Source organism: Rhinopithecus roxellana, chromosome 14 (genome assembly GCF_007565055.1).
Source record: "Rhinopithecus roxellana isolate Shanxi Qingling chromosome 14, ASM756505v1, whole genome shotgun sequence".
NCBI classification, from domain to species: Eukaryota; Metazoa; Chordata; class Mammalia; order Primates; family Cercopithecidae; genus Rhinopithecus; species Rhinopithecus roxellana.
In genome coordinates this window covers 82,574,199-82,591,962 of record NC_044562.1, presented here as the reverse complement: position 1 = coordinate 82,591,962, position 17,764 = coordinate 82,574,199, and the positions used below count along the sequence as shown (strand labels likewise).

Genomic DNA, 17,764 nt, shown 5'->3' with positions numbered 1-17,764 from the left:
CCAAAACCAAAAAAAAAAAGTATTAAATCTCCTAAGCAAGCATCAATTTTTTTAAAAAAAAGTCATCTATCAGATGCTCAAGGAAAAGTATCAGAAATTAACACAAAATTTTCTAAATATTGAACACAGAAATTTTGCTATTCCTCATTTTTTGTGCCTCAGGAAATATCTGATGGCTTTACAAACGATAGGTGCTTAGAAGTTCAGCATACAAAATTCATTTTCTCCAACCTATTATCAATTATAGATTTTACCCAAAAGAGGAAAAACACTTAATCAAATAATTACAATAGTGTTGAGGATTTTTTATTGTGTTTTCCATATAGATAAAAAATAAGGCTTTTTGATGAAAAGAATCCATTACAAAGTCAAAAATCCATTACAATTATAATTAAATCAGTAACAAAATTTAGCTTTAAATGAGTCAAGTATTCTGCATTTGAAATTTAATATCACAAACATTCAAGATTAGTGAATTTTGGTAAGAAAAAAAAACGCTAGCAGAAAGGAAAAGGGCACCTTTTCAACAGATAGTAATTTACAAAAGTGTTTTTAAAAGTGCTTTGGGAAAACACACAGTATCGTTACTTAAGAAAAGTCATTTAAGGAAGACTTAAGTGCTTCAAGTGGAGTGGGTTGCAGACTAAAAAATGTTTTTAAAATTGCCAAGAAATTTAAGTGTTAAAAATACTCCTCTCCTTATTCAGTTTCATGTTTAAAGAAACATTTAACAGACAAGTAAACCAAAGGCAAAAAAAATTCACCTGCATTTTAAAATAATAAATTCTGGATCTGTAAAAGCTCTTGGTTTGTACACAGAGGCCAATGCTGACCTTCATTGATCTATTTCTATATAGTTAAAAAAATACAGTAACAAATCTTTCTTCCTATCCCCCAAAAAACTAGGGGAAATATTTTAAATTGTGAGTGTGTGAATGTAGCTATATATATCCCTAAGTGTACAAAACACACAAACATCACTTTACTTCGAAAATTATTTTCATCATACTGTAAACATCTCTTCCCCTACATCTGGACATTTTGAAATAGTCTTTGGTATTACTAGTTACTGTGCTTTGAAACAGAAACTTGCAGAATTTCTGTAGTAGTGCTACATAGATATTTTAAGATATAAATAAGAAAAATGCACTTGGAATAAGTTACATTTAGCTGCTTTTGCATAATTTTCAAAACCTACAGTGTATGCCTAGTCACAGTTTTATGAGAAAGAATGTCTCCTTTTTCAACTTAATTTTAAGGAACACTTAATCATTTTGGCTAAATATCCATTTTTGGAGTGGATCTGATGGGTTGCATGACACTAAACTTGGATGCTCTCCATTTGCTGAAAGGCACATTTTTAAGAATGGATTGTATAGAAGTTGATCCTAGAATAAAAGGAAACAACAGACATTAAATTTCAAGACTCATAGTTAAGTGATAAATATGAAAAAGATTTTATGGCTTCATTGAAGCAAACCTAATAGTAAATCTTTCTAAGGTGAGCCATGTCTGATAAACTCTTTTTGGCTTCTAGTGTAAATGTCACCTTTTTAAGCTACTACTGCTCAATTAATAAGGTATTACATAATGAAGAGAGGCAGACAGAACAAGGTTTGAATCACATTTTCAAACAAGAAGTATTCCCTTGATATATCCGTAAGTGACAAACTCTTAAAAACATCATAAATCATAAAAGCTAGAGTTAAGGTTTTCTAGTATTGCACAAAACAATGTTTAGGTAAGAATTGCTACGATACAGCTAAGCCTTAAACATGTTTAAAAACAGAATAGACCTGTTATGTATTCTCTCAATTCCAGGTTCATGAAAAAGTGCTAAAACAGGGTAGAAAAAAGTTAATCTCTTCAAGCGAGAAGATATAATAATTTTTCTTCTCTCTGCCAGAAAAAAAAATATGACTGTTGCCAAAAGCATTATAAGAAACCCTAAATAGTAAAAAGCAAGCAACTAATAATAATTCACAGAAGTGTTGTTCTGCGTATATCATGGTTCAATCAAGCAACTTAATTTTTTGTTACTAAGAGTACTTAATTCATAGATATATTCTCTTATCACGTGGGTAGAAACACATAATAACAAAGTTAATAAAGAGAGAGAAATTCTGATAGATAATATTAATGTACCATATTCCACTCATTTTCCCAGATAAGCAAGAATGCTAAGAAAAACAGTTAAAGAGATGAATTAATTGCACTGAGGTACCTTCTGGATCTCCCATATCTGCTCTCCAGTGACAACTGTCTTGTGACCTTTGTAGGTACATGCCTTCAGCTGAACGAGACCTTGGGCAGCATGAAGACATAATTCCTTCTGGATGTTGTGCCGGATTTCATGTTGAGCAGAGTATTCAAAGTACTATGGAAGGAATACACTGTTATTGACAAAAGCAGCCCATGTGCTCAGTTGAAAAATAAATAAATAAATCAGCACCTCATTAAATAATGAAGTCATTTCTATTTCAACAAAATAATACAATAAAAACAGTTATCAGAAACATATGCTGAGTTTTTATGATAGACGATACAATAGCCTTCCTTCATCAACAGTTGGTTACTTCATTAAGAAGGTACTGTCTTCCTCCCATACCACAAGTTGGAAGTTATCAAGGAGAATGGAGACTACCCCAGGCATTCCTCAGAAAAGGGAATGAAGAGCTAACAAGCACCTTAATTGCCTCTCTCCCACAAGTGTTCCATTGCTCTCCTTCATCTCAATTAAAGGTGTTTTCACTAAACTAGTTCAGGGTGTTCACCATGCCTCAGTTTTCTCACTTGAAAATGGGTAATTTAATAGTTCCTACCCCATAGGGTTATGAAGATAAGTGGGTTAATACGTATAATACACTTAGAACAATGACTGGCACATGGTGAGTTTTCATACATTTTAGCTATTGTTACTATTGACTCTTCTCTTTCTCCACATATCCAAGTAATTCGTCCCTTAGCTATACTATTTCTCTCAGATGTTAACATCCCAGCCATTCTTACTTCTGTGTACTCACTTCTGTTACTCAGACTCTCAGAATTTTACTGAAACACCTACAGCTACCTCCAGTTTCTGTTCCTATCATCCAGCAATCCAATCTGCTGCCAGATAGTCTTTTATAGCATTGGTTTGATCCCTGACTGCCCTTGTTTAAGTGAATCACTACTGTTGCTGAGATAAAGTCCACACTCCTTAATTGGTACATGAAATCTTTCATTTTTGATCTTGCATCAACCATTGCCCCAGTTATATATTATGCTTCTTTCACACAATTTTACCAATCAGAACATGTGTATCTATAATTCTAAGACTTTGCTTTACAGTCTGTCCTCTGCCTGGAATATATTTTTGACCCTTTTCTGCCTGGCTAACTCCTTTTTAATCCTTCAAGAGCCAACTCAAAAATTACCTTCCTTCTTTGGCTTTGCCTGAATTTGCCCTGCTGCACAAAATTACACTCTTTTCAAGGTTCTCATAGTACATCAGACATAACTTCTCTAGCACTGTATTAGAATTGTGTGTGGTATATAGAGCGGGCTTCCCCATAGACTGAAGTCAGGTAATTTATCGAGTCATAAAACCCATTACAAATCCAATATTTCATAATATTGACATTATAAAGACAAAATAAGTTAACATAATTGATTTTCAATAATGAAATAATTAGTAGGAGCACTAATATTTGTTAAGTCCTTATTACATGCTAGGCAGGCACTGTGTTAAACTCCTTACGTATATTAGAGCAGACACTCTACAAACATTTGCTGAATTCACAGAGCCACATATCTTGAGTTTCCCTACTCTTAGTCTCATGCTTAATTTATCTCCTCCCACAAGCAAAACATCAGTCATTTTTATAACTAGTAGTTCTTCAGATGGAAACACTGGAAGAAAATGGGTTTAGATGATGAAAATAGCATTCTAGCTATACTTGGCTAAGAAAGAGAAGCCTTAAGATCTCAAAGATGGTAACAAAGGCTGTCAAGTATTTTACCCATTATTAAAAAGTCATTAAAATAAAAATGATAAAAATGGAAAATATTGAAAGTACTTTAGTAACAAAAAAGAGCACATAAATGAATAGCTAAGAATGTTGGAGAGGCCCATTACTTAGAATGAGTAGAGAAAGTGGAAGAGGCAAAGCAGTAAACATAATCAAGTTATAATGACTCAAACTACATTGCTCTAGTAATATTGGCCAACCTAGTCACATAACCAAAATATTTATTTTTATTTGGCATACATGAATACTGTTACAATGAAGTTTTATGCTATAAAGATATTATCTGATCAAAAGTAAAAGGAAACATGAAAAATGATCAAGTTATATAATATCACGAAATTTTAGCACTCAGGGAACTGAAATTTTAAAAACAGTTTAAGTGAAATGCTTGATTAAAAATAAAATGTCAAGGAAATGAACCAAAATAAAATCAATAGCTGTGTTAGGGTAGCAAAAGCCAAATTTTTCTATTTAATATGTACACCAGATAATATTTATTCTCCTGTTTAAAACTCTTCAACCATTTCTGTCAAACTCAGAATTAAGTCCAAGTTTCTTAATGGGGCCTGTTAAGCCCTACATGATCAGGTCCTTATCAATGTCCCTGACCTCATTTCCTACTCCTCTTTGCTAGACCACTCTGTTCTAGGCACACTGGCTGTCTGCTTTCTCCATGTATCTCCTCTGGGCCTCCACCCTTGGAAATCCTTCCTCCAAGATGAGCATCTTTTCCTGGAACACTCTCTCAAAGTATTCAGGCCTCTACTCTAAGGTCGCCTTTCCAAAAAGGTCTTCCTTCACCTCTTAAAATAACCACCCCACCCCAAAACACTCTATTCTCTTACCTGCTATATTTTACTTCATGCCCAAAACGACATATTTTTTCTTTGTTCCTGTGGAACATAAGCTCCACAAGATCAGGAGCTTTGTCTTTTCACTACTGTAACAGTCAGTACAAGCTACTTTATAGGTTCTAAACAAATATTTATTGAAAGAATATGTGAATTTTTCCCATCCCCCAATTTCCAAAAGATAGCTATATTCTATTTAAAATGTAAACATATTTTTGATACAGCTATCGTAAAGCTGTTATTATCTTTATGACAATAACAGAAAAATGGAAAAAGGCAATGTGTACAATATATCTTCAGCTTTTAAGATAAAATAAATGTAATGCTAGAAGAAGCCTAAGAGAAATTTATAAGGATTTACATTTAGTGATAAGATGTTTTTACAAATGCAGAGATATTTCCTTTTGCTCAAGATCTTAATTTTTACAAGCATAGATCAGTGTTATTTCCATAGATGCAATTATTTATGTAACTATTTTTCTTCTAATATATGAAGGGTAAGAACATTCTTAACAAGATGCATATAGATTTATGCACATACACATATATGTACAGATACATGTATATAGATATAGGTATTGATGTATGTATGTCTATATGTGTCCATATATATCTCCATCCTATTTCAGAATTACACCTTAACCATCCAGCAATAGATCCAGTTCACCAGCTCTGGTTTCTGGGCATCTGTATCATCTGCCCTCAGTAGAAAGATTGGTTTAGGTAAATAAGGATTAGAACTAGATTAAGCTGAGCCTAATGGGTAGGAACAAATACAGAAGAGGATGGACCAGGAGATTAACTGGTTCTTTTTTCCTAAAACTGACATCTCAAAGTTTTGTCCTATTAAAATAGGACATCATGGATATTAATTATTGCAAAACTCCTCCACACACATCTTGGACTCTACATCGAAATAACTGCAATGCCCATAAGAGATACTCCAGGCTCTTCTCCAGTTCACTTTCCTTCACACTCTTCTTATTCTGTTGCCATTCCCAACAGCCACCTCACTAGCTCCTACCTACTTTTTTTTTTTTTAATGTTTTCAAATGTCATCTTTCTCAGGAAAATATGTGGCACCCACTCTCATTCAGACGCACTTTTCTATACCCTGAGAACACTCTGAATGCTTTATCCTCAGGAACTGCTGGTTTACCGATTTCCTAAAGGAGTTAGAGTCTAAATAGCTTGAACTCCTCAGAGTATATGGAATGCAGGGCTCACTCAATTAATTTGTTGAATGAACAAACGAGAGAAATAGTCTAATCTTTCCAGGAGTTAATTTGCAAAAGGTAAGGAAAGGAAGCTTAAAAAACCAGAAACTTTGTATATAACATGTTCTCTACCCATAGGCACGTAAATAGTAATATTTGACATTTGAATCTTAATCAGTAAAATCGTCAAAAGGTGGTAAAGCAGGGATGTCACTAATCAAGGAGAATCGTCCTCTTTTGTTGGAGAAGGAGGAACATTTTGAAATAATATTGTGGCCCACAAAATTAATTTATAATGCTCTATTTTGTTATTAACACTTGAAGTAATTTGTGATTCAATCCAGTTATATGTGGCCTTTATGTGTAAACCTGCAAAATTACAATGCCAATAGTCATGCAAAAGTCAAAGCATCAAAGAGCTACATAGAAGTTTCTTTTAAAAAAAAAAATTCAAATGGTATTATTCCATTATTTTCTCATTCTCCTTTTTTTTCCTTTCTTTTTGGGTTTGTTTGTTTTTGAGACAGAGTCTCACTCTGTCACCCAGGCTGGAGTGCAATTGCGTGATCTCAGCTCACTGCAACCTCCACCTCCGTGGTTCAAGCAATTCTCCAGCCTCAGCCTCCTGAGTAGCTGGGAACACAAGCATGCACCACCACACCCAGCTAATTTTTGTACTTTTAGTAGAGATGAGGTTTCACCATATTCTCCAGACTGGTCTCGAACTCCTGGCCTCAAGTGATCCACCCACCTCGGCCTCCCAAACTGCTGGGATTATAGGCGTAAGCCACTCTGCCCAGCCTCCTTTTTTTTTCTTCTTCTCCTTAGAATGGTTAAGCTACTCAAATTGTTTTCAGAGCCAGAGTAAAAACCAAAAAAATATTCATCAATATCAATTGCCAAACTCAGTCCAAAAACATTTCACACACCAGCTTACCCAAGTATAAAGCTGCTTTGGGACTTCTGAAATATAGGCAACATCTCACTTGTGCTTGTAAATGCTTTACAAGTGAAGGATTTTTAATGCAGTGAGTGCTCACCTGGTTTCCCCCAAGTCCATGACATGTATACATAATTAATGGTTTGCCTCCTTGATTGTTTTCTCCAACATCCAGACATAGAGGCTGACCAACGCTTTTAATCTAAAGGAAAATTTTCAAGTTATGAAAAGTTTTTTAATCCATGTGGTTTATATATTTTTAAAATAATTTAGAAAGTAATGTTAATGATTATAATGTAAAATCTCAAAAGCAATAAACCAGAAAGTATTTCAGCAATTTTCTTAGAACCACATAAAGGTTGGTGGCAAGGAGTATATTAAGTACAAAAGGAACAGGAAAATACTCACATATCCAGATATAACAGGATTAAGGTCTGGCACATACACCTCTGGATAAATATTGTTCAGATACCATGTAAAATTTTTACACTGAAGGCGGTGTTTTATTTCAAATCTTTTTGAAAGATCACCAAATGCTTTCTGTAGAAAGATGAGAAATGAAGGGAATGCTTAATTAAAACAACACTGATAAAGTACTTAAAATGCTACTATTTGTATTTCTATTTAGGTATTTAAAAAAATCCATGCTAAAAATTCAAGAGGCAATTCAACAGCCTTCATCATTCATTCAAGTAAAAAATATGCCTGCCTGTTCATTTCTGGCTTTAAAAGACAGTCAAGACCACTTCAGTGCTGATTAAAATACTAAAATGATGCTATTTTATTCTTCATTTGTGCCACAAACATTCCCTACAAGACAAAGATTTCTAGTAAAATGTTGTGAGCAAAGTAATGGTGGTAGGCGCATCCAAAATTGGTCCCAACTTTATACCTAAAAGTGATCTGCAAAGTGAGGTGTGAGAAATCAGGTAAAGATAAACTGTGCCAATACACAATGCAACTTCTATCTCTTCTCCATCGAGATCACAGAAAACCACCAGCAAGAAATAACTCACTGGGGTAATTTTTCTAGTTTCAGGATATTGCTTGTTCTTAACAATATCCCCAACTGAACCTTTAGTATAAAAAGGCAATTTTCAAGTTAAATGAATTTTATTTTCCTTTATTTTAAGGGACTAAGAAAATAATTAAAAAAAAAAAAAACTATTATTAAACCTCAAGGTATCTGACCTACAGGCAAAATATTAGAGAAAAAGTACATGTAATATCTAAATGTATGCAAAAGTAAATACTCAATCTTATCAGTTCAACTAAAGAAAATATTTTCTTATGCCAACTTTGATGTCCTGAACCCAGGCATTTCAGCAAAAAGTATGAGTCTTTAGGACTTCTGGCTAGCTTATTACATTTACCATGTAGATCTATGTGTCCTGTGGTAACAAACAGGTATTTGCTGACTCATGTGCCCCTTTGTGGGGGACAAGCAGAGCATAAGCTTCATTTAGTGCCCACTTGCCTGCTTAGCCAAGTGCTATTGTGCAGTACACAATCTGCCCAATTTATCTTCACGGACTTGGGTAAAAAGATAGCAATCTAACTCAATAGTGCTCTGAATTTGCATCCTAACAGGGAGATACTGGAGACCAAAGAAAAGGCGAAAGAGGTAACCAAATCATTCTTTACCACAACAGTCAAAATATTGATACCCTTGACTCCCAATAAATACTCCACCTTCCCTCGCCCTGCAAATTAGCACTATTTCCTATAAAGAGATGAGTACTATTCACTGAAGCATGGTCTTAAACTATCTAGTTAATTTACCTTATCTAATATTAGTAAGAGTATTGGAACTCACTTCTAATATATTAGGTTTCATGATTCTGCAGAACAGAATCTATTTATGGCAGGTTAATAACAAGAGTACCATATATTTGTTAGCACTTATCACTTCCTTATTTCGCAGCCACTCTGGGAGAGAGGCAGGATGTATATTTCATCTCTTAAAACACGGAAGGAGAGAAAAGCAACATGTTAAGCATGCACTCCATGTCCAGTCACCTTGCAGCCACTCTATGAAGTGCCTTCCCTATTTTACATTCTCAAAGGCTTTGCCAAAGTAACATCTCCAGTAAGTAGTGAAACTAGAGCTTGAAAAAAAAAAAAAAAAAAAGGCTTGACACTCCTGGTTTATTCTCATGCCACATTAAGACACTGTATCTCCAGTGCAAAAAGTCACTTAGAACCTTTATTTAGGTGTTTTTATTTAGGTGTTATATCTCCTAAAACCAGTAAAAACAGTTCTACTTAATTTTCTTTGAGTAAAAAAAAAAAAAAAAAAAAAAAAAAAAAAAGAAAAGAAAGAAGTATCTTTCATATTAAAAACATCAGGTAGAATTCCTGATTTTTAAAAAGCAGTTTATTTAGCTTTTTTCTTAAAAAAGGAAACTCGGATTCCTAAGTCATGTACTTTAAGAGTTAAAATTAAAAATCTACTTTCAAATTTTTTGATGTTTTGTACTTGAGATGAATTGAAGCAAAAGGACACGTGAACTTGTTATAGGTTTTATTGCAATTTAACTACCTAGCTTTAACTTACTTGTTTAACAATTTTTGCTGCATCTGTATTTCTCCTATAAAATATTTCCTTGTATTCATCCATCCAGACTTCTGCAAGGCGAACTTGGTTTCTAGCAATCACCTGAGTGCCTTTTGGAAAGCTATGAGGGCTTTTGCTGCGAAAAACATGTCCAACAACAGAGCAAGGCATAATCTCCAACTGCCCACCACATTGCCATACCTGATAATTAATGATATTTGTTTAAATTTACAGTATTTTAGAAAAATCAAATTGTTGCTTTTAAGTTCACCTTTAAGATATTATGAAAAACAAAATTAAAGAAGAGATTACAATATTACAAATAGTCTCTGTCCCCTGCCATTTCAACTTAAGTTCTTAAATGTAAGGAATTATTTCATTAAATGGCATAGACACTAAAGATAACAGAAGTGCATTTTCAGTAAGTTAACAAAATGGTGATTTCAGATTTTTCATAAAAATGAATTGCAGGCTTTTGTTTTTGCAAATAATTATCTAAGCTCTCTAACATGCACAGAAAACTAAAGGCTCTTACGCATTTGACTTCGTCTGAACTACTGACATAGTCACTTCACTTAAACTAGAGTTTCTCTTCTAAGCTTGGGTAGAAGTGGACTCAGACCCTATTTACCTCTTGTATATTCAATTTTGTAACCAAGAAAACAATTCCAGATGGCTATTACCACCAATGACTATTCTATTGAACTTGCAAAGTAGTGGATGATTATTTAAAAATTCATGCCAATTTAGAGATAAAATGTCAAAAAAACCCTTATTTGCATTAATGTTAAATAAAATGGCAAATCATGAAATCAATGCCTTTTCACTTAAATATCTTAATAATTGACTCTGCCATAGTTACCAAGCAAAGAATCAGAAAATAAGTCATATTTAATACTATGTGCTAGTAGTAGAGCAAGTGATTACAATCTCTTTCTCTCCTTTCTTTCTTGAACAAATGAGAAGACTCAGTGATACATTCAATTTAACAAACTGTGCTTGTGACCCAACATGTGCTAGGGGTTGGAAATACTGAAATAAATAAACAAGACCCCGCCATAAGCAGTTCAAACTTGGCTGAGATAATCACTGCCAGTATGTGATGGAGCCAGAGCCAAAACTTAAATCTTCTAACTCCTAGTTCAGTTCTTTTTCCACTACATTCCAGCCTAAGAGATGAAAAATGAATGATAAAGTTACTGGAGAAAATGAAACTCATGAAATCAAATACATAAGGTACATACGGAGTCTACCCAAAGCCTTTTTTCATATTAACTTATGTATAGAAAAAATCCAGCTCATTCAATCCAAACAGTTAAGTCCAATGTCCTTTAAAATTATTCATAAATGTTTTTCCATTCTAACTCCCTTGATGATCAACTCATTTCCTGAAGCACTAGATTTAATTATATTTATCTTGGCTGGAATTCAGTAGCTACAAGTGCATTAATTGGTGTTATTGCCTGGACACAGGAGTTTAACTGATTCCTCTTGTTACATTGGCAACAATGAACAAATATATTAAGTTACATATTAAAAGAAAATATTCTTATTCCAAAATTTCCAGCAATTAAGTTTTAGAAAGCACAAAAAGTAGAGTGTGCACATCTGTAATCATCTGTACCAGCCAATTAGAACACAATGTATTTCATTGTTTAATATATCTGCAATATTTAATTTCCATAAACTTACTCTGAAAGACATTTCTATATTTTCACCTCCCCAGATTTCCATTTCTTCATCGTAACTTCCAAGATACTCAAAATATTCTTTTGATATGGAAAAAAGTCCTCCTGCAAAAGTGGGTGTTCTGAAAAATAATCCATTGTCAAATTTTGGTATAAAAACTAAACAAGATAAAAAAGCATATTTTAAGAACTGAATCAAATTAAAAAAATTAAAGCCATATCACATTTTCAAAGCTTTTATTCAGATTAATAAAAACTAGAAATGCTATCTTCAAAGTCAAGATTTTTGGGGTGGAGGGGAGTACCTCGTGTCTGCTCCCATTGGAGCACACACTTCTCCTAATCATGCTTTAAGATTTTTAAGTAATGATTGATGAGGAGGACATAAGAGCTCACTTACTGCTACCTCTTACTCAGCAACATCATGTGTGAGTACACAAATGAATGACTTTTAGATTCTCTTTATATAGAATATGTGTGTTCTTTATCAATTACCTCAGAGGCAATTGCTATAAAGCAAACAGTGTGTACGTATTCAATGTATGGTACAGGGTGTAAATATAAAACTCTGAGAGCAATCATCTTACTTAATTGGGTAGGTTTCATCTTTCCTTCTTTGCTTCTCATGATCAGGAAGTGACTCCCAGCCAAACGAAAGACTCCAGTCAAAATTTCCACGGTTATGGTTACTTCCATAAGGAGAAGGTTTGCTGAATTCAAACGTGTTCAGATCTATGGATGCAATATCTGGACTCACGACAGCTGTGTAGTTCTCAGCTATTCTGGCCAACAGAGGTTCTAACCAACCATAGAAACACTCACCTGGAGGGAACAGAATTTTAACTAATTCAATAAAAACAATGAAGTTTTTTATTTAGTTATTTAGGTGAAGGTTTACAGAGAAATGTGAATAACAGAGTCAATTTGTGTTTTGAACATGTATATAATGGAGACTTCTTTCTCCCTCGGATTTATTGAGATATAACAGACAAATAAAAATTCTACATATTTACAGTGTGTATCATAGTGTTTATATATGTATACATTGTAAAATGATTATTACAATCAAGCTAATTAACATATCCATCACCTTATCGGCTTATGGAGTGGGTGGTTAAGAACATTTAAGATCTACTCTTAGCAATTTTTGAGTAGACACTACATTATTATGAATTACAATCACCACATTGTACAATTGATTCCCAGAAGGTGAGATTTCTTAAAGGTTTCTTGTGATGAGATCAAGGTAGGATGAAAAAGGTGAAACAAGATTCAGTACAGTTAGAAAAACTTCCCTACAGATGATGACCTTCTTTCTTCTATAAAAGATGCAAAGTAACATTAGCGTATTTAAAGTTTAGATGATGTGTTAAAATGACCTATGAATCAAAGGTAGCTTTTTGCTGTTCCACATCACCTGGCCCTAAACGTGTTCTGATTTATTTAAACTTGTGTCTCCCTGAGTAAAGTACGGTAATTGAAATTTTCATTTATCTGACTGGGTCTTAGGAGAAAATAAGGAGTCAGTATAAATTCCGATTTTAGCAACTAGAGAAGAAGGATCATTCAAAGCTGCCCCAGACCTAATATAAAGGGAGGGCCAAGGAATTTCATGCTGTGATAGGTCTAGGCCCTGCTCACAGGCCAGGCTGTTTTATATAACACACAGTAAGTTCAGCCAATGAATGTGCTGTCCTATTCTGGGCTCCACACAAAGCAGTATTTGGCAGTCACGGTCCAGGAGGACCATCAGACACATTCACCCAGTGGGTAGTGGGTAAGAATGTCCAGTATGATCTTATTGTAATTTTGAACAAGGAGAAGAAACACCAGAGGATGGTATTTTCCTTTTTAAAACACCTCTCTGGGATTACCTTTAGTCTTCTCTTCATTTTCTAAATGTCTGGTATTAAAAGAGAACTGAATGTGATGGCTCTAAGCAACCCAAGCACATGCAAAAGCCCTTCTGTAATGATCAGTGTGTGCTCAAAACCAGTAATTGGGTGAAACATAACCTAAGCACTGGCCAATTCAAAGCTAGACATTCATAGAGTATAGTCCACTAAACTCAAAGCTCAAGGGACTAAATGACATTTTAGTAATAACTAGCATGCATATGACACATTGACTCTAAAAATGCTTTCTAAATACTTTAAAAATTTTGACTCTGAAAAAAATTAAAGGACAAAGAAAAACCAACAGCAACAAAGTCAAACAAAAATTGACAATGTTTATGTAACGGATACCAAAGAAGATGGGATGGGGCACCCCTAACCTGGCATAAAAACTATATATATAAACATATTTTGGTTTTGTGGGTTTTTTTGAAAATTCGCAGACTCCTTTTTATGCCAAGGAGTCTGCAAATTAAAAAAGAAAAAAACTAAAATATAAAAAAGCAGCAGTACTAGGACAAAGTTTAATGATAGGGTGGATTACATTCATTCATTCATTCATTTTGAAATGGAGTGTCACTCTGCCGCCCAGGCTAGAGAGCAGTGGCACAATCTCAGCTCAATGCAACCTCTGCCTCCCAGGTTCAAGTGATTCCCATTCCTCAGTCTCCCTAAGAGCTGGAATTATAGGCACACGTCACCATGCCTGGCTAATTTTTGTATTTTTAGTAGAGATGGAGTTTTACCTTACTGGCGAGGCTCATCTTGAACTCCTGACCTCAAGTGATTCACCCATTGTGGCCTCCCAAAGTGCTGGGATTACAGGCATGAGCCACTGTGCCCCGCCACATTTAAACAGTAAATAAGCTTTCACTCAAAGTGTGGGAATCAAGAAAAACAAAACAACAACAAAGAAAAAAAAACCTTTTATTTTTTTAAAACAGAAAAGAAACATGAAAAAATAAATGAGGCAAGGATAACTGGCTGCAACAGCTAGTAACTGGAGAACATTAAAGTTGAGGAAACTTAAACACAAAGGAGGTAAGAATTCTGCATAAGTGAAAGGAATTTTCTCCACTGAGCTGTTATCTGCTTGGGCTGTCATTGCTATAATCACCAGTTGAAAACGCTGTTAAAGAAAATGCAATTAGGCATTTAGAAAAGAAGAGGCTTCCTTACCTTTCAAATTAGAGAGAGAGGGAGGGAAAATGTTACAACCATACATATATACTTACAGTGAGCATCTAAAAATGTGAGCGTTTCAGCTGTTGCGACTGTTGCTCCTAGCAACCGAGCAGTGATCAGACCTTTTCTTTCTCTTTGTCTGACTATTTTTACTATAGAAAATTGTTTTACATATTCATCTAGTTTATCATGTAAGTACTCTGTAAGGAAAAACAAATCAGGATTAATTCTTTCTAAGTTTATTTTCATATATAGCTTATGAAAGCTAATGAAACCACAGAGTAATGATCCTTCCAAATTCATAATCTTAACAGTTGCATGTGTCCTTCCAGTAAAATGAAAATTTTAACTCCTTACTGGGGAAAAAGGCTAGCTATGCAAATGATCACTACTGTAACACATAACACTGTAACACATACTTATTCTGTACACTTCCTATCAATAAATATAATATGTTGGGAGGGAAGTGAGAACCTTCAAATGGAGTCAACCCTAGCTGTTCAGAAGACTCATTTAGAGGTCTGAGAAGACTGACTATAAGAGTGAAAAATATGGAATTTGGTCAAAAAGATATTCAATGCTTTGATATTAGTATTTAAATCTGGAAATCTTAAAGAAAAATATCAAATATCAAAAGACCTCCAATATTTAACTAAGGATCAAAATAATTTAAGATCAAAATGTTGAGACAAGTCAGAAAGTCCACGGCTATAGCATTTTGGGACGATTCCTACACAGAGTCAGCAGAAAAAATTGTGAAAGCTTTGGAGTCTCCTGATGGAGTTTTATTTAGTAAAATATGAACCAGGCAAATTTTAGTATTGGGTATATACTTTAAGATATTCAATATCCCAAATTGGATAAGGTTTGTAATAAGTAAAAATTGAGATCATAGGTTTTAAAAGAGTTATTAACAAATGTCAATCCAGTGTTGTTTTTTGTTTGTTTGGTTTCGTTTTGAGACAAGGTCTTGCTCTGTCGCCCAGGGTGGAGTGCAGTGGCACAACTCACTGCAACCTCTGCCTCTGGGCCGCTAGCAGTTCTCCTCAGCTTCCCAAGTAGCTGGGACCACAGGCATGTGCCAACAAGCCCAGCTAATTCTTCTTTTCTTTTTTTTTTTTTTTTTTTTTTTGAGATGGGGTTTCATCATGTTGCCCAGGCTGGTCTAGAACTCCTGAACTCAAGCTATCTGCAGGCCTCAGCCTCCCAAAATGCTCAGATTACAGGTTGAGCCACTGCGCCCAGCTGTTCGTATTCTGAAACAACTTCTTAAGCCTGCTTTTCACAATTACATTTTTGATTTCTTATTGAGTACAAAATGCAGTTCTTCAAGCAGCCTTCGTGGGCCCAAAACATAGCCTCAAAAAGATTTGGGAATGTTAAGAAAATCAATAAATATCCTGGGGTAAAAGTTTTCTTCTGCCAGATTTTAGAAGCAAATGCAGATGACTTTGACTTTATCTGTGATAATATAACCTTTTTTTCAATTCTCCAGTAGCTCAGTTAAGAGGGCTGCTTATTTAAAGCTTAAACATTCATAAGAGAGGTAAGTGCAGGAACAACCCTTGTGGAAAAATAAATCTATCTAAACACTGTTATCTCAGAGTGATAGATTAACTTTTTAACACCTTCTAACTACCTCAAAATAATTCTCAGATTAAGCTTTTAACACCTTCTAACTACCACAGATATAATTCTCAGAAAGACAAGCAGAATTGTAACTCATCTTAAATATATAATCATAAACATTTTCTGTTTTAAGAGACTTGTAAAAATTTCAACATTCTTGATTAGAATTATTTTAAATGGAGTTACTACAGATTCCTTCAATATACCCTCTCACTGTTGGAATTTGTAAAAATAAAAATTTTAACTTACCCACAACACATGAACTTTCTGTAAATTTATATCTGCACACTAAATTTAGCTCCCATGCACACCCTTTATTTGGGAGGTTGAGAACAGAAAGCTACATGAAATCAGATCCCCTGATTTCACTTTATAGCACAATTACTTTTAGCTGTGTGACCTTGGGCAAGGAATTTTACCTTTTCTGTGTCTCAGTTTATTTAAGATGAGGATAATAGGACTTATCATCACAAGACATTGCTGGAAGGATAAAATGAGACATCTGCCCTTCAGGAATCTGACTCCAAACTTGGATTTATTAAGGAATAAATTTTGTAATCATTGAAATAATATGTATCTGTTTGATACAGTATTTAAAATACTTATGATGTTTGAAAATTTACAAGTTAGAGTATTTGTTAAATTAGACTTGTGATTTCATTTAAAATGTGTAATTTAGTATTTGACTTCCAATTTTAAGTGTAAATATACTAAAGAATTTGGCTAACCTGGTAAGTAATATTGGAATATTTAAGAACAATGAAATAAAGTAGAACACGGTGACTCTTTAGTGATTTTTAACTATTCATTTATATTATTTATTGATATGTTATTTATATTAATGCATTTAGACTTTAAAACAACTCTAGAAGTTATGTACCAGTTTTGTATTTCCTCAATTTTAAGCTACACAATTGGATTCTTCTTATAATCAATTTCTTATAATCAATGGCATGTTAAGTGTAATTAGCTGTGGGTTTTCTCTAGTAATTTATAAATTAACGACATATAATACATTTGATGAAATATGGCATTATTCCCATTTTACTGATAAATCATGGCAGAGAGGTTTAGTAACTTGCCCAAGTCATATAGTTGGTTAGGAAAACAGCTGGGATTCAAATCAAGGCAGCCTGACTCAAAGGCTCAAGTCTGTGCTCTTAACCTCTATGTCTTACAATAACAGTCTCACATTGAGGACTACACAGTTATGAATAATGGTGTTTCATACATTTCTGCATTTGAAAATATTTGAATATGTCCATCCTTGGATTCTAATTTCATTCAGCATACCCACTATCCAAACTATTATATTCAAGCTCTGAGATGACATAGAGAGAGCACCATATAATCAAGTAGACTTTGGATACCACCATATGGATTTGGGAAACAATCTAATTTGCACGTGTTTTCTTACCATCTACACTAGCATCATCCACCAAAATGATTTCCTTCAGCAGTATTGCAGGTGAAGAATAGAGCACACTGTGGACAGTTCTAAGCAACGTGGACCACGCTTCATTATGAAAAACTATTATGACGCTGGTGGTGGGCAGGGGAGGGCAGCGCTTAAATTTTTGTTCAATACATCTAGAAGAAGTCAAAGAAGTAGAAAACAATTATAAATTTTATTATTTTATTTCACAGCTATACCACTGCTAACATTATCATTATTGAATACTTATCACTGAAAAATGATAGTTTTCTTCTATGTAATATAATCTCAATGCTATATAAAATGTAAATAAATTAAAACAAATTTTTTACAAGCAAATCACTCACCCAGAGATGA

General features: G+C 34.0%; 1 protein-coding gene across 2 annotated transcripts in view; it reads right to left on the bottom strand.

Moving 5' to 3' along the window:
- Positions 1-284: 284 nt before the first annotated feature.
- Positions 285-17,764, bottom strand: part of GALNT3 (polypeptide N-acetylgalactosaminyltransferase 3) — a 48,026-nt gene continuing 30,546 nt past the window's right edge. For both annotated transcript variants that reach the window (XM_010365303.2, XM_030916623.1), the window contains 9 exons: positions 17,390-17,562; positions 14,394-14,543; positions 11,851-12,085; positions 11,268-11,385; positions 9,576-9,776; positions 7,427-7,558; positions 7,119-7,220; positions 2,225-2,377; positions 285-1,388 (listed from right to left, as the gene is read on the bottom strand). In XM_010365303.2, the coding sequence (XP_010363605.1) occupies positions 1,266-1,388; positions 2,225-2,377; positions 7,119-7,220; positions 7,427-7,558; positions 9,576-9,776; positions 11,268-11,385; positions 11,851-12,085; positions 14,394-14,543; positions 17,390-17,562 (1,387 nt within the window). In that variant the 3' untranslated portion in view covers positions 285-1,265. The remainder of the gene's footprint in view (positions 1,389-2,224; positions 2,378-7,118; positions 7,221-7,426; positions 7,559-9,575; positions 9,777-11,267; positions 11,386-11,850; positions 12,086-14,393; positions 14,544-17,389; positions 17,563-17,764) is intronic.